The sequence below is a fragment of the Arachis hypogaea genome, chromosome 20 (assembly GCF_003086295.3).
Source record: "Arachis hypogaea cultivar Tifrunner chromosome 20, arahy.Tifrunner.gnm2.J5K5, whole genome shotgun sequence".
Taxonomy (NCBI): domain Eukaryota; kingdom Viridiplantae; phylum Streptophyta; class Magnoliopsida; order Fabales; family Fabaceae; genus Arachis; species Arachis hypogaea.
The window spans coordinates 1,729,374-1,756,349 of NC_092055.1; the positions used below are offsets into that span (position 1 = coordinate 1,729,374).

At 32.8% G+C, this 26,976-nt stretch overlaps 3 protein-coding genes and 1 long non-coding RNA gene across 7 annotated transcripts; 2 read left to right on the forward strand and 2 right to left on the reverse strand.

The window, feature by feature from the left end:
- Positions 1 to 323: 323 nt before the first annotated feature.
- LOC112783030 (uncharacterized) lies at positions 324 to 896 on the forward strand. The gene is made up of 2 exons (XR_011879116.1): positions 324 to 522; positions 604 to 896. It is a non-coding gene; the product is annotated as an uncharacterized lncRNA (long non-coding RNA).
- LOC112783023 (pyruvate dehydrogenase E1 component subunit beta-3, chloroplastic) lies at positions 847 to 3,375 on the reverse strand. The gene is made up of 4 exons (XM_025825752.3): positions 3,210 to 3,375; positions 2,701 to 2,804; positions 2,542 to 2,585; positions 847 to 2,114 (listed from the first exon to the last, which is right to left on the reverse strand). The coding sequence occupies exons 1-4, from the start codon at positions 3,298 to 3,300 to the stop codon at positions 1,142 to 1,144; spliced, it is 1,212 nt and encodes a 403-aa protein (XP_025681537.1). The 5' UTR covers positions 3,301 to 3,375; the 3' UTR covers positions 847 to 1,141.
- Positions 3,376 to 3,520: 145 nt separating this feature from the next.
- LOC112783027 (uncharacterized) lies at positions 3,521 to 5,691 on the forward strand. 2 transcript variants are annotated; one of them, XM_025825761.3, is made up of 6 exons: positions 3,521 to 3,992; positions 4,069 to 4,180; positions 4,271 to 4,363; positions 4,545 to 4,745; positions 5,035 to 5,097; positions 5,236 to 5,691. In XM_025825761.3, exons 1-5 carry the CDS (start codon positions 3,709 to 3,711, stop codon positions 5,095 to 5,097), a joined length of 753 nt encoding a protein of 250 aa, XP_025681546.1. In that variant the 5' UTR covers positions 3,521 to 3,708; the 3' UTR covers positions 5,236 to 5,691. The 2 variants fall into 2 exon arrangements, with proteins under 2 accessions (XP_025681546.1, XP_025681545.1); XM_025825760.2 differs by lacking the exon at positions 5,035 to 5,097.
- A 16,770-nt stretch (positions 5,692 to 22,461) lies between these two features.
- LOC112783024 (glycolate oxidase 1) lies at positions 22,462 to 25,566 on the reverse strand. 3 transcript variants are annotated; one of them, XM_025825753.3, is made up of 12 exons: positions 25,468 to 25,566; positions 24,964 to 25,122; positions 24,766 to 24,890; positions 24,582 to 24,628; positions 24,400 to 24,477; positions 24,173 to 24,297; positions 23,989 to 24,055; positions 23,854 to 23,910; positions 23,703 to 23,772; positions 23,526 to 23,626; positions 22,936 to 23,040; positions 22,462 to 22,865 (listed from the first exon to the last, which is right to left on the reverse strand). In XM_025825753.3, the coding sequence occupies exons 2-12, from the start codon at positions 25,104 to 25,106 to the stop codon at positions 22,689 to 22,691; spliced, it is 1,095 nt and encodes a 364-aa protein (XP_025681538.1). In that variant the 5' UTR covers positions 25,107 to 25,122; positions 25,468 to 25,566; the 3' UTR covers positions 22,462 to 22,688. The 3 variants fall into 3 exon arrangements, with proteins under 3 accessions (XP_025681538.1, XP_025681539.1, XP_072085886.1); XM_025825754.3 differs by having other exon boundaries at positions 25,340 to 25,469; XM_072229785.1 differs by lacking the exon at positions 22,462 to 22,865 and having other exon boundaries at positions 22,942 to 23,099.
- Positions 25,567 to 26,976: the final 1,410 nt, after the last annotated feature.

Sequence of the window (26,976 nt, forward strand, 5' to 3'; positions counted from 1 at the left end):
TATCAATGTATTTTTTTTCTAAATTTTTTGTATAAAAAAATATAATAAATTAAATTTTTATAATTTTTATATTTAATTTATTATTAAATAAAATATAAAAATATTAATTTTTAGATCTCTATTATTTATGTGTTATTCTGTCCTAATAATCACATACGCTCCATTGGTTTAAATTTTGCCGAAAGGTAAAAACATAACAGACTTAATAAATGATATTAATTGGTGTATTAAATGAAGAGAGATATTATGAATAAGGAGGAACAGTTTTGATTTATGAATTTTCAATTTCGGCTATAAAATTGTGCATGAAGTCTCCTTCAACCATTGTAAAGCAGTGCTAAATATGCAAGTAGTAGAAGATGGGAGATGGAAGAGGAAGTAGTGCAATGATTGGTGTAATGCTACTGTTGTGTATGTCAGTGACTTATGCACTAAGATACAAGGTTGGGGATTCACGTGGTTGGTCCTTCAACGTTAGTAACTGGCCTTATGGAAAGACTTTCATGGCTGGTGATGTACTTGGTCAGCAACACCCACCATTATCCTCTTTTTCTTTTTATTTTTCTTCATTCATTCATTTAATTATTAGTTATACACATGCAGAATTCAATTACATGTTTGGAATGCACAACGTGATGGAAGTAGACAAGTCCTTTTTCGAGCTATGCATTCCAATTCCAAAGATCGGAAGGGAATTTGGAGAGACAGTGCACTGGTCAGGAAATGATCAAATTCAGCTTCGCTCAGGACAGAGCTACTTCATTTGTAGTTTTCTTGGTCATTGTCAGCGTGGCATGAAAATTGCCGTCAATGCTGTCTAATCTAATAATTTCATATGCACTTCAATTTGTATAAACATAAGGAAATATTATTATAGAATTATTTCTTTCTCAGAACGAGGTGCATAACATAACATCTTAGCATGGATGATGGATCACTTTCTCATATTTAATATCTGCCCCTATTTCAATAAAATAAAACGTTTTGGCAACAAATTGAAAACAATATCAAAAGAAGAAGACAAAAATTGCAAACAATATCCAAAGTTTATGTTGTGGGAGAAAACTAAAAGTAAAAGATTGGAATGAAGGTTGTAGCTGTAGCTATAGCAAAATGAAATCCTGATCAATAGAACAATAGTTTATTGGCAGAGTTGCTCAACTGCTGTGACAATCTGAGCAGGTTGAACCACGGTCCATTCCTCCAACGTTCCGGCATATGGGGTTGGCACATCCTGAGAAGATAAGCACACAATTGGAGCATCCAAATCATCGTTGAAATTCTCAGTGATGGCAGCTGTGAGACTTGCACCAATTCCACCTGTCCTCATGCACTCTTCCACTATCAGCACCCTATGAGTCTTCTTCACTGACTTCCCAATTGTGTGAAGGTCAAATGGCTTCAAGGACCTGATATCAATCACTTCCGGATCATACCCTTTGTTCACCAATGTCTTTGCGGCTTGCATCACATGGTACCTCATCCTGGAGTATGTTAAGATGGTCACGTGCTCCCCGGGTCGAACCATCTCTGCTTCTTCCAGCGATAATACATACTCTTCGTCCGGAATTCTATCCTTGAGGTTATAAAGCAAGACGTGCTCGAAAAGAATCACCGGGTTCTCGCTGCGGATTGCAGCTTTCATCAGCCCCTTGGCATTGTAAGGGGTTGAGCATGCCACCATCTGAATGCCAGGGATAGACTGGAAATATGACTCCAGTCGCTGTGAGTGCTCGGCACCAAGTTGCCGCCCAACTCCACCTGGTCCGCGAATAACAACTGGTATCTTAAACTGGCCTCCGGACGTGTAATGGAGCATGCCGCAATTGTTGGAGATTTGGTTGAATGCCAGAAGGAGAAACCCCATATTCATGCCCTCAATAATTGGCCTCAGACCAGTCATGGCAGCTCCAATGCCCATGCCGGTGAAGGAGTTCTCAGCAATAGGAGTGTCCAAGACCCTGAGGTCCCCAAACTTAGTGGCCAGGCCCTTAGTCACCTTGTAAGATCCTCCATAATGGCCTACATCTTCCCCCATGACACACACACAGGGATCCCTCTCCATTTCTTCTTCCAAACCTTCACGCAGGGCTTCAAAAAGGAGAAGTTCATGCCTGAGAATCAAATGTAGATCTTGTCAGTTCATCCTTAATTGCCAATAATATAGCCGATAAGAGAATAGAATTCAACCAATCATGTATTGACTGGGTTCTAAATTAAGTGTCAGAAAAAAGCCCCCAAGCTTACAATCCTTGTCATAGTTTCCTTATATTTTCTATCGTCTGAATGCAAATGAAGATCATTAATTCATAACTGAATCACTGAACTCATGCTATGTTTTTCAATCTAGGTGAAATGAAAACACGTAGCAAGAACCGAGAAATGTCTCTCACCTGAAGGCACTGTGCAGGCGGCACAGCACCTTGAGGTTCCTTATTGCTTTAACTAATATCAAGGAATGGTTATCCTAAAATCTTAAGTTGTAATCCAGAAGTCAAGCATAAGTACGCATACACGAAACAGACATAGAAAGAAACATACCCAGGTTTTGATGACGTAGAGGCCAAGGAACTGTCTGCCTTTGTCTACAAACAATGCACAAACGAATCATAAATTAGACAATATCATGCAAACTCTATCTCACTGTCGTAAATGATCCCTTAAAAGGGGTAAAGGAATGATTGGAGTGAGATAACTTACTGCAACAGCATTAGTAATCAAGCGCTGAGGCTTGTGAGTTGCATAGTTAAGAACAGGGCTCCACCTCGCATCAGATCTGACAGTAACTATGCTAGATTTCCTCTCTAAATCATCATAGGTTGTACACAAAGTGGAATAAACAACATTTCAGTTAACACTCACCCAATAAAACAACAAATATTGAGAACTAGAAATCCAAACCACATTTCAAATCACCAAGGTTCCTAGAAGATACAAATGCATCACTGATTGAAGAAAAACTGACACGAGTGACAGACATTACATAACACATGGAATGAAATTAGGGAATGCAAACAAACCAAACACAAGAAAGAATTACTATTGCTATATAAGTGAAAAGGCAGCATTGGTGGATAATGAAGTTATGTGAAAGCTAATTAGCTAAGCCACCCCACCCCACGACAATATCCATTAAAATGGTTTGATTCAAAAGAATTAGAAAGTCCGTCGCACCAATTCTCACCATTAGTACAATTTATTCCAGGTACCTGAAAAGGATGTAGGGGCTGGGACGTGGTTGAATTTGTTGGAGGAGGAGAATGCGGTGGAAGATGGAAGTCCTTGGAAAAGGGTGGCCATTGAAATCAGCGGAGAAGATAGCAGATCGAAGCTGGGCGAGCAAGGTAATATATTGGAGAATCAAGAATGTAGAAACAAAAAGCAGAATTACGGGGCGGAGAAATTTGAAGGGTGTTATGGTTGAGCGATGTAATAAAGGGCCTCCCTCTTTGATTTGTGTTAGCACTCTGCACTTAGCACAGCATAGGAATTATCGACCATGCTTTTCTTCTTGTTTCTCATTGTTGGTGGCCTAATCAAGCTCCTTCATGGGTTTGGGCTCAATGGGCCCAAAGCCATGTACACCAATGGCCCAATAATTAAAGATTGAGATTGGAGTGACGTGGCCAAACCACAATGCCGAACTGCAAAGAGCTTAATAGCTTATAACTTGAGCAGGCGAAAAGCAAAGGACTTGTCGAAACGAAAATGGAAATAGTGTACCTCTTATGTTCCATGTTCTACACTTTGGTCACCACTCTCACGCTCTCCCTTCTCATTCCGTTTCACGCGCTTCTACGCCGCTGGGCACCTTCCACCCACATATATCTCTACCAAGGTACCGTCTGGCACCAACGCCGCCACCCCGTCAACCATTCTTTTCAATATCCTGTCCGCTACGCCCTCATCGACTTAGAACGTGCGCCCCACGCGCTGCCCCAACATCTCTCTGCCGATGAAGCTCGCCAAATCACCCATACCAATGGTCCCATGTACTTCATCTTCTTTTTTCTCTTCTCACTATTTTTAACCGTCTTGGTTTATAATTACTTGAACTCAATTACGCAGATTGCTGCTGACCATCCCTCCTAGCGTGGGATATGAGCAGAATCCATTGAGTGTGTACTATTGTTATGATGTTGAAGGCACTTCTACATGTTTGAACAAATGCATTGCTGAGGTATGTGGCATTCCTCTCTTAGGCCTAGTTGTAATCAAGAATCTGTATGATTGCTCTGTGCTCACATTACTATCAATCCTTTTGTTTCAGGTAACAAACACACCATGGGGTGAAAGAGTATCTTTTATTTTCAATCCACACTCTGATCTTGTGGCAAAATCCTTGCATGTTAGTCCTTTCATGGTATGTTTAAGCTCTGCATTTTGCTTGTTTCATTTCTACATTTCTAGATAGTTTCTTATGTATCTCAGATAACCAATGTCTCCGTTCTTCTTGGCTCTTCACATGCCTAAATTGATAGTCATAATTACTTGTGATAGGGTTTCCTGCATCTTAATAGTAAACATCTCCTTGAACTTGGTAGGATATGCTCGGCAGTTGGAATATTAAAGCAAATGATCCTGGAGAGAATCTTAACATATCAATTTCAGTTCACCACCCTGAGCTTGGAAACTATTTTACTGCCAGTCTCAAAGCCAAAAGATTGTCCTCATCATCGGAATCAGATCATGCAATTTTCTTTTGGTTAATGCCTCATAAGGTTGCGGTGTGGATATATTGGCATGTAAGCTCAATTTTTGGCTACACCTTCTTTTTACTGTTTTTTTTAATTGATACAAGTATTTGCTGCAAATTCTGTTACACACTGAAATAGTTCCATGAAAGGAAGTTTATGTAAATCTGCTTCACAATGAAGTTAAAATGCTGATTTTTGCTGTATCATCTTCATGTAATAGGAAAGATGAAGACTAATTCTGTATAACATGTCTGCTGTGTTATAAGGTGTGGCTATGGCATGGATGCCTTTTGCCATTTTTGTGAGGATATGACTTTCCTTGTTTTATTTGAATCAGCACGTTAGGAGAATAAATCAGACAGAGAGGCCTAAGAAAAAATTACAATGGGACAATGCTTAGGTGTTGTAGCTGTTATTTCATTCAACATATTGCCTTTGGAACAATTTCAACCTGTTGAGGAATTCTTTTCATGTCTTCTATTGCTTGTATTGAGGGCAACATGATATTCACACTCTTTCAATCTTGTTTTCTTTGCAGGCTATAAAGTTGTGGTGGAAAAATGTGGCTTTAGTGCAACACCCTAGATATACATTTCCCACATACAGAGAAGAGGCTTTGAAAAGGGACCAAAAGCTGCAATGCTGTGGATTGAGTGATGAGAATGGAGAAAGAGGAAAAGAGCATGTTGGTTGTCTGGGTGAAACAAGTCCAAGAAGCCGGTGGTTTAGATGGAGAGATGCTAAGTGGCCATGGTCATAGATAGAGAACAATTGTTTTTCATTTAATAACAAAAGTTGTAGGTGACCAGATTAAAAGAAGTGATGATGGTAAACTTGTAATGTGAATAAAGTCAATAAACCCCTCCTTATTTTGCATACAATACTCTGCTTAAGAATTGTTTCTTGATTGATTATTAGTTCATGACAAGTGTTAAACATCATGAAATGTATTGACACTCGTTCACACCAATGGAATAAGCTTGCCAATTATTAATATTTGCTTAAATATTCAATTGTCTGAGATTGCAAAAAATAAAAAATAAAAAAGTTGCTTGTGTTACCATATTATTTCACCTTTTTCATTCATTCCAGCAATAGTTATTCCCTCCCACCCCTTTAAGCCATATGGGCATCTTAGTATGCTGGATACTACCATGAAATTTTACAATTATCTTTATATGAAGATGAATCTTTTTTATCATTAGATGATGAATTGTAAGGTTTGATTTTAATATATTGTAAAAGTGTTATTTTTTTAAAAATATAGCTAAACAAACAAAGTACACTTTTAACACAAAAATCTTCGTAAAAAGATATTTTTAACATCTTTATTTGAGTAGTTGTCTCTTAGTCTACCATAGAAGAGAGAAACTTAGCAGTAAACAGTCTAAAAAAAGGGGTTTAGACTGTTAATAAGATCCTTGAAAAACAGGGTTCTAGCCCCTCCTTTTTCTTGTGTGACAATTGCATAAATAAACTTAGATGTATCACATGTCTTATGCTAGGCAATAGGCAGAAGGTAGGCGCATCCCACAATTTCCATGCAGAAGAAAACAAAGGAAACAAATATGTTAGAGGAAATACCCGAATACAACAAGCTAAGTTCTTACAAATTCATCATGTGCATGCTATCAATAATAATGGCCTAATTTGTAGAACTGAAAAAGGAGGAGGACAAATTAGGTTGGAGGAAACCCTTATTATGGACAATTCATTTTGTTTCTCCTTTCTAGATTTAGCCATACACATGTCACAAAGGACACAATAATCTCATGGAAGAAGAAGAAGAAGAATAAGATGTCTCAAGCGCAGCTCATTTTGATTTTCAACATGCGAATGTGAAGCGTTGGCAAACATATCAGAATTGTATGAAAGTAGTGGCTGGCTAAGCTAGTGATTCCAATTCCAATTCCACATGCTATGTTTCAATGTTTGTGGTATCATATATACAATCCTAATTCTAATGAGTAATAACGTAACGTGTTACATCCATAATGTGTTATCTTATGAAGAAGCATAGCTAGCTATTATTGCAAGTCGGCATGGCACTAATTAAGCCACATGCATGTGATTGCAAATGCACGAAAGGAGGCTATTCATGTTCATCAAACTCCTCAATCAACCATGAATCTTTTATTTGCATGCCAATATCTCCATTTTCATCAGCCAAATCAACCTAAACCAGGAAACCTCACACAAAATCAACTCTTTTTATCACATGCTATATTTCTCATATTTCTATTTTTACTTTAAGGATACCACAAACTTAAATTAATCTTAATCTCATGTGATCCATGTTTTATATGACGTAATTTCTTTTGGGACAAAATTTTTTCGCGAATTATTTTCGGATTGTGAGAATTGAATGATTAAAAATATCAAATTTGACACTTTTTTGTGTCGTTGTCAAGAGTAAAAGCAAAAGAAAAAAAAAAAGGATTGAAACGTTGAAATATCAAAATAACTGATGATAAAGAAATACTAGTGTACTATTTATTTTATAGAAAATGCTATTTGTACAATAAAAAAATTAATTCCTTACTTATTGTACCTTTGATAAAATGCAGGATCTGTTTTACGATTTTTTAGTGATGAATGGTCGAATATAATTATATACACAAACTAAAATATTTTTAATTGTAGTTTCTTTTTCTATTGTAACACATCTAAAATTATTAATTTATACAAAAAATATTTTTTGAAACATATTCAAAATCATAAATCTAAAATTTAAATTTAAACATTAAAAAATAATTATAACACATCTAAAATTATGAAATTATACAGAAAATATTTTTGAAACACTTCCAAAATTCAGAAATTGCACATGCAAAAATAATTTAACATTGTAATATATATGACTCTTCAAGCCATTTTATTCGATTTTTTATTTCAAAAAAATAAAAAATTTATACAGAATAATAAAAAAAAGTAATGGTGTCAGAGACCCATCCAAACCTTAGGTAAGTTTTTGGTGTGGACGAACGAGGACGTTGACGAGGACGAATGACGAGGAGGAGGAAGATGGCGACGAAGATGAGTGTTGACGAAGGAGAATGCGGCGTTGTGAACGAGCGCCAAGAAGGAAGAAGGCAGCCTCAAGGATGAGCGCGGAAGAAGAAGGTGGCGCGGATGAACGGCGGCAGGGGATGACTTCTCTGTATTTTCGATGTGCGCCTCTGGATTTTCGATGTGGAGCAAACATGATTTTTCTACTTCTTTGAGTGTTTTAATTTGTACGAGTTTAGTTAATAATGAGATGGTTTAAGATTTATTTTAGAATTTTAAAATCAAAATTTTGAATTTTAAATTTTGAATAATTTAATTTTTAGATATGTATTTAAATTATAATATATTAATAATTAAATATATTAAATCTGGAACAGGAGTTAAATTTTAAATTTCAATTTTATTTAGTTTGTACTTTAAATGTGTATTTAATTTTAAAAAAAATATTAAATTTATTCATAATTTTTAGATGTATTTGTTTTAATTTTTTAAAATTATTACAATAAAAGACTGAATATTATACCATTTTTAAAAGATACCTAGTTGAATTGTTATTTTATCACGTTTATTTGTTTAAAATCTAAAAAAACTACGATATTCCTTTATTTATTATTATCATTATTAACTTATACTGTTAGGTACGGTGGCGTGACTAACGAGCAAAAAAGGAAAAGAAAGGGAAATGAAATATGTCTCGTGTTGTTGCTTTGTTGCATCATGCATGTTCTTCGTTGATTCGATCAGATCTGCTTCTTGTTAGGTACTGAAAATGATCACAGCCTAATTACGATCTCTCTCTCATTTAATATTATTATTATTCCTTACAAATTTAATTCAACAATAGAAGCATCTAAATGACTGATAATAACATATTGGAGAATGTCATCACAACTTGTATTGGAGAAGATATTATACATTTATATTGAAATTCGTTTTAATATATACTTAATCATCTTATTAAATTCATTGAAAATTCTAAAAGCATGTTTCACATTCTTGATGATTTTAATAACAGTAAAACGAAGTCGGTTTTCTTTATATATATAAAGAAACAAAGAAACAAAGAAACAAACTGATATAATTAAATTATAAACAAGTATAATGAGAATTAAATCATTCTTTCAGCAAATAAATTAAATTGAAAGGGTAGTAGAGACGGTACCGTTCAATTGTCAAAGCAGGAATTAGTAAAAGAAAAGATTAGCAGAATTAGAAGTTTAATTAAAAACGAGGAGCTCGTTAATAATAAAAGCTAGAATAGTTAACTAAAAATATGTTTTGACTTTTGATTTAGTAGAAAGAAGTAGGAGTGGTCTGTTTTGAGCGGTGACTATAAACGTGGCATAGGCACATACGGTGGGGTGCTACACACATGCGACATAAATCTTAAGTGAAATCATGGAACACGTGCTCAAATTCATAGCACTTGAAATTATTTCTCTGTTTACTACTACTAATATCCGCCGGAACTTAATTATGTTTTTTATGTCGTGCTTTGCGTGTTTTCCAACTTGCTTCTATCTTCTTCTTTTTTGCCAATAAAATCGCTTTTCATTCCGTATATATCTCCTCCAATAGCACCCATTTTCTCCTCCATACTTCCAACAACGTTTTTTTCATTCTCTCTCTCTCTCTCTCTCTCAGCTCTCATCTATTATATAAGCAAAGTAATTAAGGAGAAGAAGAAATTTCTAATTAAAAAGATGCGGAGAAATTGCAACTTGGAACTTGGGCTCTTTCCTCCCTATGATTCCGGGAGCCCAAAGCAAGAAGAAAGGCAAAGCCAGCCACGCCAGATTACAATTTTCTATGACGGAAAGATTTGTGTTTCTGATGTCACAGAGCTTCAGGTACATACATCTCTTCTTCATGCACTCTTATTGCATTTTCTTTATTTTACTCTTAAATTTCTTTCTTTATCTTATTATCATCAGTATCTGAGTGCATTATACAAGTAGCTAGAGTATGATTAGTTAAAAATAAGTGGTTATTAGGAAAAAAGTTCATATCAGATTTTGTTATGAGTTATGCCGATTAACAAATAACAACGTATATTTTTGAAGGAAAAATTCTAGGAAGTAACACTTTTAGTGAGAAAAAATAGAGAGTTGGTTAGTATTAGTTCAAATATTAAAAAAAAAAAAAGAAAACAATATTAGTCACTTTAACATTTCTCATTTGCAAATTACTGCGATAATTAAGACAATATAACATCGATTAATTTCATTATTGAAGATTAAGACCCAACAGATGTCATCATCTCGTTAGTCTAAAAAATTTAAAGAAAATTGTTACTTTGTTAGTTACGCCAAATACAGTATATTAGACAGATTTTATCACACTACATGTTTGTGGAGAACAATAGTTTTAGTGATCACAGGAAGGAAAATAGTTCCGTCAGATTTTGTTTTACTAGCTTGTAAGTTTATACCACAAAATTCAAAAAAAAAAAAAAAATTATATCCACTTAATGAAAATAAATAATATGGTGTGAATGTGTGATGAAGAATCGTATAGCTTGGCACTACATACATTAGGATTTGAGTTAATTAATTTATATGAAACCGCGTTTGAGATTTTTATTTTTTAGGGAGAGGCACACAGATATATAATTATATAAACCCTTTTTAAAAGGATAGATAAATATTAAATACAAATAATATGCTATAGTTGACTGACACCGACAAGAAGCCGGTGGTTTATGGGTAAATCAAAACTGAAGGATAATCCAAAGAGACAAGACGCAGTAGGTATGGTGTGTATTGTGTTAATGAATTAATTTGGCATGAAATGAACAAGCTTCCTAGAAACTTGTTCAAAGTTTGAATAATACAGATTTCAAAGCTAGCGGTGTGTGGTCCATGTATCGCTTTCATAATATAATGTTCTAAGTCGCCCAATTTGTACACTTTATAATGACCAATGCCAAACTAGTCAATTTTGATAGTCGTAGTCTAAATCATAAATTCATAGTACATATCGTATATACTCGTATATAGTACTAGTTGAAAACTAAGGTTAAGCCGATTTGATGTGAAGTTGATAGCCGAGACGTTAGATGAAAATTTAGTTAAAGTAATTTTATGAAAAAGATCTTTTTTTGAGTTATTTTTTTTTTAAAAGATCTTATGAAAAAATAAAAGTAATTTTATGTTTGGATATCTCATCTAAAAAGATTTTTTTATCTATCAATTATGTTTGGGTATAACAATATAAAAGTATTTTTTTGTTTATTTATTACATGAAAAATATCTTTTTTTTTAAAGAAAAAATATCTTTTAAAAAAAATGTAAATTACAGCTTCTCAAAAAATATGTTTTTTTTTTATTTTTCTAGTGTTTTTATTTTTACTACTAAAAATTTGCCAAATACGCTGCTAAAATATAAAAAAAGATTTTTTTCATTTAAAAAAGATTTTTTTTTATCAAAATAATGACGCCGCATTAAATCATCTAACAGTTCTCAATTATCAATTTCACGTGAAGTCGACTGCACTTAAATTTTCACCATAGTACTAATATTTAATATTTAATTCGTACACACTTGTTTTAATCGTGTGATACTAATTAGTGGGTTCATGTGAATCACGTTCATGCAGGCCAAATCAATCTTAATGCTTGCAAATAAAAAAGCCAATATTATTAGGACACCAACAACGGTATCATCATCATCGGAGCCATCTTCATCCTCGTCGCCGCCGCCACCACCACCATTATTGAATAGTAATAATCAACAAGTGTATAACACTACTACTGCTGGCACTGGACTTTCCATGAAAAGATCGCTGCAAAGGTTCCTACAGAAGAGAAAGAATCGAATCCAAGAAGCTTCCCCTTACCACCATCACTAGCTAGCAGCTAGCTGTTATAACTTAATTAGATTAGATCATAGAAGGAAGCCCCAACTGACGATGAATATTGTTTCTTGTTTTATATGAAGCTACATGTATCATACATATCAAATATCTCTTTGTTTTTTTGTTTTTCAAATAGTTACAAGCTTTAATTTCTTTTTTTTTTTTTCCTTTAATATAGCTTTTGCCTTTATTCTTGAAATTAGTTCATTTAATTTTTTGCCTGCGAATATCCCATTTATTATGAAAGGGACACTGCTACCCTAAGGCGTAAAATTAAAACTATATTTTTAATTGATAATTTTTATTTTTGTATTTTTTATTTTATCGGAGTACTAAAACCATTTTTTTTCCCCTTCAGGAGAAGTTTATAGAATAAAAAATCTTAGGGGACCAAGACTTTTAAAATATGGAGGATGCTCTCATAACACACAAAAAACGTCTTTTTTTAAAGATATTTTTAATAATTAAAATTTAACATATATAATCACTTAAATTATATTATTTTTGTCAAAATTAGGCCAGACAAATTAATTTGATCGAAAAATAGTGAATTAAATTTTAAATTTGTCTAAATTAATATTATTTTTTATAAAAAATGACTACAATATCTCTATTATATAAAATGACTAAAATACTCTTATTATATATATTAATTTTGAGAATTCTAAATTCTAGCCCTTTTTTTTTCTATCGTTATAGAGTTAGAATTTAAAGTTTTCAAAATGAATATACATATAATAGGAATATTTTAGTTGTGTTTTATAATAAAGATATTGTAGTAATTTTTTATAAAAAATATTAATTTATACCAGTTTAAAATTTAATTTATTAATTTTTTTGTTAAATTGATTTGTCCGATCTAATTTAATAAAAATAATACAATTTAATTTATTTTATGTATTAAATTTTAATTTTTAAAAAATATCTTTTAAAAAAAAATATTTTTAACATCTTTATTTAAGTGGCTCCCTTCAAATATTATATATATTTTTTGGTGATGAAAAGTTTTGTTAAGTTTGGTATCATCAGTCAACTTATTAGGAATTTAGGATCATGGTATGTCAAAAACGTTTTGAACGTTTAAAGTTATGTTTGTATAAAAGTTGCATCTTTGTGGAACACAAAATTATTCTTTAATTTACTAATTGCATCATCATTATTGGAAAAATATGTTTAATATCTTAAAAATATAAAACTTTAAATTCTATACAATGGTTTCCAATTTTAACGTTCTTGCAACTAATAATATTGATTGGGGATATTGATCCATGAAAATTCCTTGAGATCTAGAATATTTTCACTATGGTTTTGTTTAGAAAACGCGATATATTAATTAGTGAGAAGAATATGAATGTTAAAAGTAAGCCTTATATCATCATTATATGTATTCAACCACTACTAAATTTTTTAATAGAAAATATCTACTAAATTATTCTCATTTTCTAGCATTATTAATTTTTTTTTTCAAAAATAGTAGATTATATTTTATTAATTATTAAAAAATAAAATACAAACATGTCTAAAAATAGGACAGTATAATAACAAATAGGAATTTCTTAAAATAATACACTAAAAGTATTCATCCAATGGTATATAGTTGAAAAACAAAGAAGAATCTTAAAGAAGAAAGAATAATAAGTCAAATGGAATAAAATTAAGAGTTTGCCTCATGGATATGACGATCTAAACTGGAAGTTCTTTAGATTTTACGGAGCAATTTGACAGAGCTTGCTAGAATGGTAGACGACATTGAAGTAGAACCTTCAAAAATTAACTAGTTGCGAGCTTTCCAGCAGTTCCAGCAAATGATGGCAAGCAATTCAGGATTACGGTCAACATTCTTCAACGGGTTAAGCATTTCTATTGATGCAGCCCACCATGTCCAAAAATCGTTTGGGTTCTGAGGGAAAAGACAGTCATGAAGGTAACTCTGATACCATATTTCTTTAATTCTAAAGCAATAGATCAAACAATGAGTGATTGTTTCTGTTGCTTCATGATAGCAGGGGAATATTGGCGATAGAGATGAGATGCGGTGGTGAATCTGAGCAAGCACCGGAAGCCGACCATGAAGAGCTTTTCAGATAAATAGTTTAATTTTGTGAGGCAAGTTCAACTTTCATAGATCAATCCATGGCTTTTTCTGCTGCATATAATTAGGGCAAAATTTTAGAAACGAATGGTGAAATAAATAGCCAATTTTGCAACTTGAAACTGTATCATGTTGCTTGGATTTGTTCAAATTTCATTGCAATTTGTTCCTACTCTGGTGAATTTTAACTGACAAAATCATGTCTATAACGTCTTAGAAAAATAATTCATGAATGAGATTCTGATTTCAATTCCTATTTTCAGTAATTAAGTCTTTAACTCTTGGAATCAATTCGGAAATAGCCTGTCTATTTGGCATGTCAGAAATCATTAAAGGATATGGAGGAGGCAGTCAAGGATCCTCAAAGGTTCGAATATTCTCTCTAGTACCCACAGTCCAATTAAGACATTTTTCAACAATTTTTCGGCTTGCTAGTATGTTCTTCCATCCCCAAGAAAGTAAGACTCTAATTTCTGCAATTATAGTATTACCGTTGCTAAATTATTGGATTTTGGATAATTGAGAAGTAGGCTGTGTTACAAGTCGCCAAAACTGTTTGCCTAAAAGCGCTAGATTATGAATTCTGAGGTCTTTAAATTCAAGGTCTCCTTCTCTTCGTGAGCGAGTCATAGTATCCCAGCTAATTCAAGTCATCCGCTTTTCAGAACTTTTCTAGCATTATTAATTGCTGTTGAGCCATAATGAAACTCAAATATAGTTTGATCAGTTTCAAAATATTATTGAAATTTGTAAACTCCACAAAAAAGACCGCAAAGTTACAAACAAATAATATATGGTGTTGGCTGGTCACTTTTTTAATTTTGATTTTGGGATAGGAGTTGTGTATTGCATGTTTATTGGAGTGCAGGATGAATGACTAGGCTGTGACGACGAGCTAGAACAAATCGGATGGTTTGATTGGAGGAAGAGTAATTGGACAGTTCGATTACACAGATCGGGAGTACACAAATTGGACCATTTGATTTGCGTACTGTAGGCCACCATCATCCATGCAATGCTCCCCAGCCCCTGCTTCTATCTCCGTAAACCCCAACCATCCATCCCTTTCACTCTCACTCTCACTCGTGCCTCACTCTTCATACCACCTCCAATCCCACTTTCTTTTTTCTTCTCCCATTGTTGCTGCAGAAATCCAACGTAGGAAGGAGCCACCATCAAAAACAAAATTTCAACAATATCAAGAAGACGGAAAATAAAAAATAATTAATCATCCAGAGTTTTATATTGCTAATTATTTTGATCATCTTGAAGGTTGTGCTAGGCTTAGAGAAGGGGGTTGAATCTATGCCTTTCTTTTAAGTTACTGAAATGACCCTTTAAAACAATCTTTGAATTCTGATTCTGTTTGAACTCAGCAGCGGAAATTTATGAGACAATTTATTTTTGTCTCATGAATATCAGAAAACAGAACAATGCAGAGAAGAGAAAAGCTAACACCAGCATATATCCTGGTTCGGTTGCCTTGTGCTATGCAACCTACATCCAATCTCCTCCACAACAATGGAGAAATTTTCACTATAGTTAACAGTATTACATACACCAATTCTACAGGATCAACACAATCTTTTCACACTCAAGTTCTAACCCAACTTGACATTGGCTATGCTAATACCTAACTATTCACTCTTAGTGCTAACCCAACTAAGAAAGGGATACCTTACAGGTACAAGATACAAAACACCGACATACCTAAAAAAATCTGAAAATAACTCTAGGCTTTTTTCTCAAGTATATCACTCAGCCTTTTTCCACTCATGGCTTTTTATTTAGCTCTCTCAATATGCCTTTTCACTCAAGAAATTACAGAAAGATAAACATTGAAAGTACATTACAATCTGTAAAACATGAAGGAGATTGACTTCATCAACAGCCTCTTTGCTATGTGATAAACTAGACTTGCAAGCCTCTGATTTAGTTCTTCAGTGTTGGCCGAATGCTTCTTTGAAAGAAAGCATTATCCAAGTAGAGGAACTTTTTCAGGGAACTCTTCACAGAACACAACTCACCAAACTCTGGTTTTCTCTCATTGCCTCTGAATGAGCAGAAAGTCTTTTTTTATCTCCTTGCATGTTGCTGGGTTCTTTTTCCTAGGTCAACTTCTTGAGTACTGTGCTTCACCAACCCACAAACTCACTTTTTCTCATTAATCATCAGAGTAGTAACTTTGTTTCTGACCTTCCAAGGTTGACCGAAAGCCACAAAACAGCAACCATAAAAGTCTTCCAATGGTAAACTGGATCTGAGCCATTGAGAAGCTACTTGGACCCCAAGACATATTTGTGACCGTAGATACATAGCAGTGAAGAACAGAAAATAACTTTCTTTTGTATCCCATTTCAGACTGAGCAGAGAGTTGAAAAGAGGAGAAGAAGATATGATGCATGTATAAGGAAATGAGTTACCTTTTAGCTTCTGATCTTTTTCTTGATGGGGTTTGAAAATGGTTGATTAGACCTTACCCTTCTTTGTTTAACCTTCTCTTTCTTTCTTCTTTCATGACTAGTTTAGGAACTAAGCTCTCTTTCTTACTTTTTCTGAGTTCTGTGATTTGACTGAGAAAGAGAACGTTGCTTTTGGAAGCAAGATGGAGGGATTTGCTGAATTCAAATCGGGCTTGGATCGAATATCTGATAGGCAACCCATTTGATTTCTTTGGCTTTGTTTCTTTTGGGCTTCGCTTGATTTACCAGCCCACTAACCTTATTATTTTATTTTCATTCCAATTTGGGCTGTTAGTTTTAATTTTGGCCTGCAACATTTAATAAAATAATTAGTAACATACAATTATTAATAATCAACACTAATTATTTATTTTGCCCAAAAATAATATTTGTCATCATTAATTAAATTAGTTGATTTCTCAACTCAACACATCTTAATTATGTAAGTTTTTATTACCAAATATTTTAATTTAATAATAATAATAATAATAATAATAATAATAATAATAATAATAATAATAATAATAATAATGTTAAAGATTAGTAGAAATATTGTAGTAATAATTATTAAGATTATAGGTATATAAAATAGTTAGAAATAGTAAAAAAAATAAATTTAGAATATATTTAAAAAATTATTGAATTAATTATTATTATGATGAGTATATTATTTAGATATTTAATTAAGGATTAATGACTTATTATTGTGTGTTGTTAGTTATTAAATAGTTATTTGAGATGTTTGTTTATTGTATTTTATTGGAAGTGAAAATTTTAAAATTGTTTAAATATAATAATTAATCATTTTTTATAATTTGTTAGTGAATTAATTAAGGTATATTATTATTATTGTTAAAGTACCTTGAAAAATAGAAACCGAATAAATTTAGTGTAATTTATGTAATAAATTATGTTAGTATTTAGTAATATTAAATTTTAAATATGAATTTAATAAATTATTTATGATTATTATTGATAAATTTGGTGATATAAAATTTATATATGTATGATAATAATAATATTGAGGTGTTTAATACTTTTTAAAATTATTCTGGTTATATAAATAGAAAATAATGAATAAGAATTATTATTATTATTATAAAATAAATAGGTTTTAGACATTAAAAAATATATTTAGTGTATCTAATAATAATTAGAGTCATATTTTAGATTTATTTAAGGTTTATTAATTATTATTATTAGAAGCTAATAAATATAAATGTTGATTTTTTGTAAAATAGATTTAGTATATTTCGAGTAGTTAATAATATAGTTGTTAATATGATTATGTTTTATTGGTTATGTGATAATGAAAATTTGATATTATTAAATTTAATTTGTTAATTAGATATGGTTATCTTTGTTTAATGTGATATATGGCTACGTTTTGTAGGATTCACGGATGTTGCAATGTAACCATTTAATACCGCCGGATCCATACAATCAAATTGTAGAGAGACATTTACGGGAGACTGATTTTTATCACGTTTTTCATATTGGAGTAATCCAATGTCAGTCGACATTGGTTAATGCTCTGATCAAGAGATGGCGCACTAAGACTCACACATTCCATTTTCCGGTTGATGAGTGTGCTATGACGTTGAAGGACGTGGCGATAATTCTTGGTATTTCGACAAATGGCCTTCCAATTACAAGACCGACCCTCGGTAGTTATGAGGCCTTAGAGACCGAATGCTTGCACCAGTTTGGTGTTGCACCTAGGAAGACATATTGTAGAGGAAGCTTCATAAAGTTGACGTGGTTTCAAGAACTAAAAGATCGTTTAGTATTGCCTGATGATATTCACATTCAGAGGTACGTCAAGTGCTACATAATGTTATTATTTGGGACCATTATATTTGGAGACAAGTCCAGGGCAGCAGTATACTAGAAGTTTCTGTCGTTGCTCCGTAACTTCGCTGGAATCATACAATTTAGTTGGGGATCGGCATGTTTAGCACACCTGTATAGAGCATTATGTAGGGCATCTCATGTCGATTGCAAGGAGATCGATGGTTCACTGACACTTTTGCTTACATGGGCTTGGATCCATCAACCATTTCTTGTGCCAATTCCTGACAATCCTCGACTCTTTCTGATTGCAAATAGGTAAAATTAATTACTATCTGCTTTGAAAAAGTGTAGCACGTTGTATTTTAAATTTGATTAATAAAAGTTAATTAACGGATTGTCTGATGTCAGGTGGCGTAACTGGGAGCGTGCTAATCGACCTTACAAATTTTATTCTCTTGCTCACTTTAGGAGGTCATTGGATGATCTGCAAGAAGGACAGGTATGTTGTAATAAATAAGTATCTGTTTTTGTTTAGCCATATTATTATTTGGTGTGTAATCCTCTTTTACTTTTAATGTGTACAGTTTGTTTGGAAGACTTATGCAATTGGTCGCATTAAGGCAGATGTGATTTCTGTTGACATCCGTCAGCATTCAGTTATATGGAGTGCCATAGTGCCGCTGATATCTTTCGAATGCGTTGAGTGGCATGTATCTGATAGATTGAGGAGATAATTTGGTTTGACCTAGGGCGTTACTCATCAAGAGCGGAATCTAGGTGAAGCACACGGCGAAGTACTGACAGGACCCAAGAATCAAGATTGATCTGAAACCTACTCTTTTTGGGTGATACAATGAACAAATCGGTATATAAATACTTAATAAATGATAAATAATAAATTCCTCAACATATATAAATACTTAATAAATAAACATTAAACAGGTAATTATATGCTATATTTTACCTATTTACATAACTATGAAATATTTGTCTCAAACGTCAAAATCTATGTATAAATCATAAATTATAATTATTACATACTTGCATTTATATTGAAAAAACTTTGGTGCATACATGGCCTCCAAATCCAACGACCGCATGAAAGTCGGCTCTTTAAGTGGATGCTGATTTGCTAGTGCATTTGCCACATCTGCAGCTATAGTGTCATCAGCTTTATCTTCGTCTACACTCGGATCAACGACCTCATAGTTACTTTCAAACTCTTCCTTGCTATCACTGTTATAATCTTCCAATTTAATATCTCGATCCGCTGCATATTGTTCGAACTCAACATACACTTCGATGAACGATATTTGAGACCGACTTTCAATATATACTGAAAATATTTCTTACATGCTCGCTTCATCGGTCACGTATTTCGTTTGAAATTGAACGAACCCACCAAACACAAATATAGGATATCTGTACAAAACACACGACACTCTCCTAGATATTTGAGAATTCATCTTCTCACAAATCACATCTTTTAGTTCTTCAAATAACCGTGTGAATGAAATAATAATATCTAATGGATTTTCACATATAAATTTCACTATTTCAAATGTTTGTAATAAAATCTGTTTATAATAATATATTTTTAACATAACTCTATTATTTATGATAATATACTCACATTGAACACTCTTAACTTTGGTATTAATTTTTTTTTAAATACCAGACAGGAAGAAGAAAGGTGGAGGAGATTCAGAAGATCTGAAGATTGTGAGAAGAAAATAAAGTGGCGAGCTCGGTTAGAAGGCTGGGTATATATAAACATTAAAATCGGACCGTCTGACCGCATTTTTTACCATTTCAAATTTTTGAAAAACGTACGATCCAATTAGAGTTACGTCAACGTTAAAAAATTTGCATGCATCAAATCGGTTAGGGGTGAGTACGGGTAGCGGGTACCCGATTACCCGTCCGAACCCAAACCGAACTAATTAAATTGGTTCTGAAACTAACGGGTAATCGGGTCCAACCCGAACCAAATCGATGGCTTTTGTTAGTGATTGGTTCGGATATCGGTTTTGGGGGTGCAGAATCCGAACCAACCTACGAACCCGATCATATATTAATTAAATAAAAAAATAAAAAATATATATGACTTTTTCATTAGACAATAATTATTCATTATTAATATGTTTGTATTTTAATGAGTTTAGTTTTTAATGTATTTGGTGTTTAATATGTTTGGATCATTTCTATTCATGTTACATATTTATTGTACTTGTTAAATTTTTAAGATAAAAATTTGATTTTTTTTATGAATTTCAAAGTCATCAGGTACCCAATTACCCGAACCGAACCAATCCGTTCTTAATCGGTTTGATTTGGTTCGAATACATGTACAAAAAAAATATAAATTCGAACCAAACCGAACTAATTATATTTTGATCGGTTCGATTCTAATTTTACTATAAACCCAAACCAAACCGACCCGTACTCACCCCTAAAATCGGTAAATCCGTCCGATTTTCTTAGTCCAAATACTTTTTATTCTGCATGCATAAAATCGGTGAGTTGGATCCAATTTGTGTTTCTTTTTTTCGCAAAAAAATCAAACCATCCAATTTTTTTCCGTTAGTTCACTATCGTCACTACAGTGTATAACCTTTCTAACGTCCATAACAAAGCCTTACACGCATCTAAGTTTCATATCCAAAAAATTAGCTTCGGCTGGTCTGATCTACCTTTTTTATTTTCCTGGATAATAGATCTCATTATGATTATGAAGCATGTTTGGTAGGATGACGACTTTCGGTTTATTGTTAGATTCATCATATCAACGCATATAAATCTGACCGTATTTACTTTTTAAGCAGTAGGTGAATACAGTATAGCTTGATCATCCGCCATAGCTGATTTGAAAACTTTTTTGAATGCTGTTTTTTTTTTTATTTTTTAGTATATTTAATAAAATTTAATAATAAAAAATTATTTTTTAAAAATTATAATTTATATATATATTTTAATATTTTTATTTAAAAAATATTTTTAATATAATAAATAAATAAAAAATATTTTGAAAAGGCATGTATAACATTTCAATATATGACTTAGCTTGTAACGTACGCTTACTTAACAAGGTAACGTAAAATGCAATTTCGTACCCTTTTTAAACCTCTCATTAAAGTAAATGAAATTTAAAAAAACGTGTGGCTAAATCCTAGCTAGCAAGAAGTAATTTAAGTTGATTAAGCAATTTAATTTGAAATAGTCCATGGCTAGCTGGCAATAAATTTGAAAGTGTCAGGAATCAGTGGGTGCAAGCTAAGATATTTACACAGTAAATTAAGTATGAGTGCTATATATGATGATCCCCTACAAGGCTATAAGCTAGAAAGAATGTGAATAAGATTGTGGTTACGACTTACCAGTGAGGGGCAACCACATAAAGCCATAGTTAGTTGAAGTTCATCTCTTACACTATATTTAGTTTAAGAAAAAATAAGAGAAAAGGAAAAAAATTTTAAAAAAGTAATGAATTTCTTTTTAATATTAAAAAAAATAAAAAGAATATTGTTTTGTGAGTTTCATAAAAAAAATCCATCCACTACAAACAAAAAAATAAAGAAAAAAATATTATCTTTTATTTATAATGTTATTAATAATTATATTATTATTAATAATTATCAATATAAATTTAATTTTAATAGTTTTAATATATTATTATAATAAAAATTCACATATATAAAATATAATAAAATACAAATAAATAAAAATATTTATACTTATTTTATTATAAAAATATTAATATAATTTTATATTATTATAATTTTTTTATCTAAATAAAAATTTTTTTACTATTTTATTGTCTTTCATTTTTTTTTCAAACAAAACACAAATAACTTCATTTTTTTCTCCTCTTATTTTATTTTTTATTTTCTTTTCTATATCCCAACACACATTTTTATTTTTAATATTGGATTAACAATGGTATTTTTCTAAATTATGATCTGCTGTTGTATTTTTTTAAAATGTGGCATGATTTAATTTACGGAGTACAAATTAGACCGTCTGATTTTTAAGAGGTACAGAAATTAGACCGCCCAATTTTTAGGTACAAAAATCGAACTATTCGGATCGTCCGATTTGTGTACTCCAAATTTTAAATTTTTTTTAAAAATAAATCGGAGGGTCCAATTTATATACCTTCCATAATTTTAAAAAATACCAAAAATTATCACGTTAAGGTATAACACTCATTCTACCTCCATATCCAAATTTTGTAGCCTACCCAAACAAACCTTAGCATCTCAATTCTCTAGTACTTTTCTGACACCAGCTTCTCCCTTCCACACCTCTCACTATCTATTCATAGATAAGGGGGATTCAACCAAAATGAGCATACTACTCTTTGGTTTCCATAGCCTACTACTTATAATTAACAACAAAATTTCAATAATGTGATTCAATTTTATCCTCCATGATTCCAGCAACTCCATTTTCTACAGCTATCCTTGCTGCATTATTATATTAGATAGAAAACAGAAGAAGGAAGCATCATTATTGCCATGGCAGTTATCAAAATTACTCTGCTGACAGAAGAAACCATAATTGTAGCAGCTCTAGCTGTTTGTTACTGATTATTTGATGATATACCACATTCTCCTCATTCACTTGATGTACAAAATTTTGCATTAAGGAGACATGTGTCTCATTTCACTCACTACACATCTTAAAAAGAATGAGAAATAACAGCAACATGTGCGCACTCTCGTCCATTACAAGTTCAAGATTTGAAGTTGGTAGCTTAAGATATACAAAAATGAAATTTATAAGTTGGAAGGAAATGTTGTGCGAGTGAAAATGTGGTGACGACTTATATGTTTGAGTGAAGGAGAGCCACATAGTGCCATTGTTAGTTGAAGCTCATCTCTAAGCATCTTCAGTACTTTCCTCACACCACCTTCACCCTCTGCAGCTAATGAGAACACCACTGCTCTTCCTATCTGATTTCATTACTTTCAATTTCAATATCACAAGATCACTTCATGGATTCAATTCATACATAATACTTACAAATACAGAAGATGCTCCAAGAGCCAATGCTTTGTAAACATCTGTCCCTCTGCGGATTCCACCATCCACAAATACACCAATTCTTCCTTCTACAGCTTTCACTATCTACTCAAGCAAACCAAGATGATGCAATGCTTACATAATCATTAAGGCTGCGTTTGTTTCTGAGAATATGATAGGACACTGAGAACAACATGACACTGATAGACAGAAACACAAAATTTTATATTCTTGTATTTTATTTGGTGATAAACTAGAACAAATTATGAAAATTCAATTTATTCTTATTTTTTTTTTCATTCAAAAAATTTGAGATGAAAAATATAATAATAAAAATATAATTATGAAAAATTAACAAGAATAATAAAAAAATGAAAAATAAGTTGTGTCCTTTGTTAGTGTCTCCGTATCCTTCCTATCAAGATGGACACAAAATAAACTAATTTCAGTGTCTCTGAACACATTATTTCTGTCCATATCTCCTCTGTTAGACACGATTTTGTGTCTCTCTGTCCCTGTCCCAGTCTCCTGTCTATGTAAACAAACGCAGCTTAAGAAGCTAAGTTTCAAGAAATAGATGGCAACATCACCTCTTCCAAAACCATGATTGGTGCAGGGACATAGTCAAGTTGGCGAGCACCATGATTAGAAACAATGATTCCAGCAACTCCAGCTTGTACGGCTATCCTTGCTGCATTTTAGAAACACAATGTTAGAAGCATCTGTAATGTAATGTAAGATAAGATTCATTAATTATACTCACTTACCATCTTCAGCAGTTAGTACACCCTTCACTACAATTGGCAATGAAGTAATCGTTTGAAGCCACTTCACATCCTGGATGTAACTAAGTGGAGCTGAGCTTACATAAGCTTGATTGTTATTGTAGAACTCAAGTTTGTAGGTAAAAAGAATCACCTTCCAATTAAGAGATGGATCAATATGGCGACGAGTTTGAGAAACTGAGCTACCAGCCTGCCAGCAAAAACCACCATTCATGGGAAATGAATCTTATTTCAAAACTCCATACATACTTATCACAACAACACATACCTTATTTTTCTCCCCAAAATCCAATCCCTCAAAATTCTTTAGTGTCACGTTTGGTGGCAATCTGAATCTGTAGAAAACCCAATATCAGATAAGGCAAACACATATATATCTTCAAACTCTAGGACTCAACTCAATTCTACCATCATGACCAAGGTGTCAACTTTTGTAGATGGTTGTTGCTAACCCGTTTTTGATGTCATCCTCCCTACGACCAATAAACGGACGATCCGCAGTGAGCACAACTGCCTTGAAACCTGCCCTTTCAGCTCTTCTCACAAGTTGTGTAACCAAATTCCTGTCCTTAAACATCTATCAAGTAGGCAACAAACACCTGAGGATCAGGTTAGAATCAAGTTCATGTGTGAATGGTTTAGTTCCATGTCAATCAAATTACTCTTCTTGTATACTTACATAGAGTTGGAAGAAACGAATGCCGGGTCCTGTTGAAGCAACCTCCTCAAAACTATAATTAGACATTGTTGATAGTGTCTGTGATGGCAATCATGAAAACAATATATAAAAGAAAGCAGCAACCAAATACATTGTTTGGGAAGAACAGTAAATAAAGGAGGAAAATGTATGTTGAAACTAACCATAATAGTGTTAGCAGCTGATGCTGCTCTAGCTATTGCACATTCTCCTGCATGAATGTTAGTTTTTTTTATCAATTCCAAAAACTAGCTTAAGCATATATAAGGGCTATCATGGTTATATTCTCAAACTAGAGTAGTACTGTATGCAGTAATCACAAATTCACAATATGTTTTGTGATGATACCCTGAGGATGTGCCAACTTTTGCATGCCTGTGGGAGCAATCATGATTGGCATTGAAATGTTGAAGCCTAAAATTCTTGTTGTCATATCTACCTTGCTTACATCTATAAGAATGCGCGGTCGGAACCTATTTCAAACCAAATACTCATGTAAGAAGGGATACTGGAAAGAATTGCATGAAGTAAACTTTGATATATTACAGAATCCTTGAGAATGCGTCTCGGTTCTCCTTCAGAGTCCACTGGTCCTCTGCACCAGAAGCATAGAAGTCATAAACCATCTTTGGCAATTTTTGCTTTGCAATTGCCTCATACTCATTCACATTAGTTATTTGGTTCTCCATGTTAATTATCTTTCCCCTGAAGATGTGGCAAAAAACAACGATTAACAATATGAATAAACTAGAAGCCTTTACTGATGAAAGAAGTTATCATCACATATCAAACTCAAGATTTGTAAGTATGTGCTACTATATGTGGGATCCTTCTACAGTTCTACTACATTTGTTCATCATGAGTAATAATATTTGCACATCTTAAGCTATAAATTTTCAGTTTAGATTTTACAAACTCATACTAAGAAAAGGTGAGCCACTCCAGATTTTGATGAAGTTCATTATAAAGTAATAGAGAGTAATGAAGAAGAAAGAACATGGATTGGAAAAACCATCTTTCAAAATAACAAGTTAAAAAGGAAGAACTAACCCAAGTGAGCTGGTTGAGAAAGAGCAGCCAATAGTGCAGAGATGATAGTGAATGAAAGCAGATAATAATAATAAATAATAATGTAGATATATAATTGATATAAGACATGTAACATAGACAATTGCCAAATGAAAGGGACATGCACTAAAGAATTTTGTTTGGTGAGCATAGAAATGTCACGTTTTGAATTTTGATGAAGGCTTTTTGGCTGTTACCAATGATTATCAAAGTGGCACTGCATATACGACACTTCAAAAGGGTCCATGAATGTGATAGTGTTGAAAATTATGGTGGACGATGACACCACAAAAGTTTTATTACAGCCATAGCCAGTGATTGTGTGACAACTTTGTCGGACAAGTAGCTGTAACGAGAGAAAGAATATTTTTTTTTTTGTAGTAATGATTATTTAAAAAACGAATATCTATTGTATTATAGTGATTGAACTTATCAATTTATCTTTTGTTGATATATTTTTTTAATATGTTTCTCTTTATATTATTTAAACTTTTCCTTTTGGGATGGGATTGAGTGGATTTGGAACTTCTATTGAAGGAGAGAGTTATTCTAATGGGAGCTGGAATTAGTTCATCAGCTTCATGAGAGGTTAAGGTCAGTGAAACTATCAGCTGGCAAAGATGATAATATAGTATGAAAATTTGATAATAAGGGTATTTTTTCTACTAACTCTTTCCTGCAGGTGTTGCAATCGGAGACTCTCTCGGAAGAAATTACGAGCTACAGTTTCACTAGAACAGTTTGGGGAGGGTTGGTACCTTCGAGAATTAAGCTTTTTGGCTGGTTCGTTCTGATTGGTAGGGTAAATACTAAAGAAAGGTTGAGTAGACTGGGCGTGCTTCAGCAGAATGATAGCTTATGTGCCATGTGTAAAAAGGAAACGAAACCGTTCATCATCTGTTTCTTGTATGTAAATTTACATGGCTGATTTGGTGCGCTTGGCTCGGACACTTTGATAGGCCGTGGGCGGTCCCAAGAACCATGAAATGACTGTTTGAGAGTTGAATTGGCATACATAACAGAAAGAAGGAGGAGCGGCTTTTATTGGTTAGTTTCTTTGCAGTGATTTGGAATATATGGATGGAGAGAAATGACAGAATCTTCAACAACAGGGAAGCAGGTGTTGAGGACATACAAGGAAAAACGTTTTTGAGCTACAAGGAGTGGTCGGGTATTGAGCCTTTTGGTTGTTGTGGCTATGTCGGAGATGACCTTTGGTTTCTATCTTATTTTATGTTATGTTTCTTTCATGTTCCACTCCAATGTGTTGAGCTTTTTTTGTTTCAAAAAAAAAAAATTGTACTAACATCAGTGCTGAGAACACTGTTGTCTGGACAAAACTATGTTCTTTGCTAAGCGCATTAATTAAATATAAGTTTTTGAAATTTTTTATTTTTACTCTCTTAATATCTTTAAAAGATTCTTTAACTAAATCTTTATTTCTTACAATAACAAGAGTACATCCTAAAAAATAGGGGAGAAATAATACAA

Bases quoted from the DNA above. Each gene is read 5' to 3' on its own strand.
- LOC112783023 (XM_025825752.3), bottom strand. From the start codon at position 3,300: ATGGCCACCCTTTTCCAAGGACTTCCATCTTCCACCGCATTCTCCTCC. The intron at 2,805-3,209 runs GTACCTGGAATA...ATGATGATTTAG, and splicing joins AGCCCCTACATCCTTTTCAG to AGAGGAAATCTAGCATAGTT. The intron at 2,586-2,700 runs GTAAGTTATCTC...CATTGTTTGTAG, and splicing joins TGATTACTAATGCTGTTGCA to ACAAAGGCAGACAGTTCCTT.
- LOC112783027 (XM_025825760.2), top strand. From the start codon at position 3,709: ATGGAAATAGTGTACCTCTTATGTTCCATGTTCTACACTTTGGTCACC. The intron at 3,993-4,068 runs GTACTTCATCTT...TCAATTACGCAG, and splicing joins ACCCATACCAATGGTCCCAT to ATTGCTGCTGACCATCCCTC. The intron at 4,364-4,544 runs GTATGTTTAAGC...TGAACTTGGTAG, and splicing joins TGCATGTTAGTCCTTTCATG to GATATGCTCGGCAGTTGGAA.
- LOC112783024 (XM_025825753.3), bottom strand. From the start codon at position 25,106: ATGGAGAACCAAATAACTAATGTGAATGAGTATGAGGCAATTGCAAAG. The intron at 24,891-24,963 runs GTAATATATCAA...GGTTTGAAATAG, and splicing joins GACGCATTCTCAAGGATTCT to GTTCCGACCGCGCATTCTTA. The intron at 24,478-24,581 runs GTTAGTTTCAAC...TTGCCATCACAG, and splicing joins CAGCTGCTAACACTATTATG to ACACTATCAACAATGTCTAA.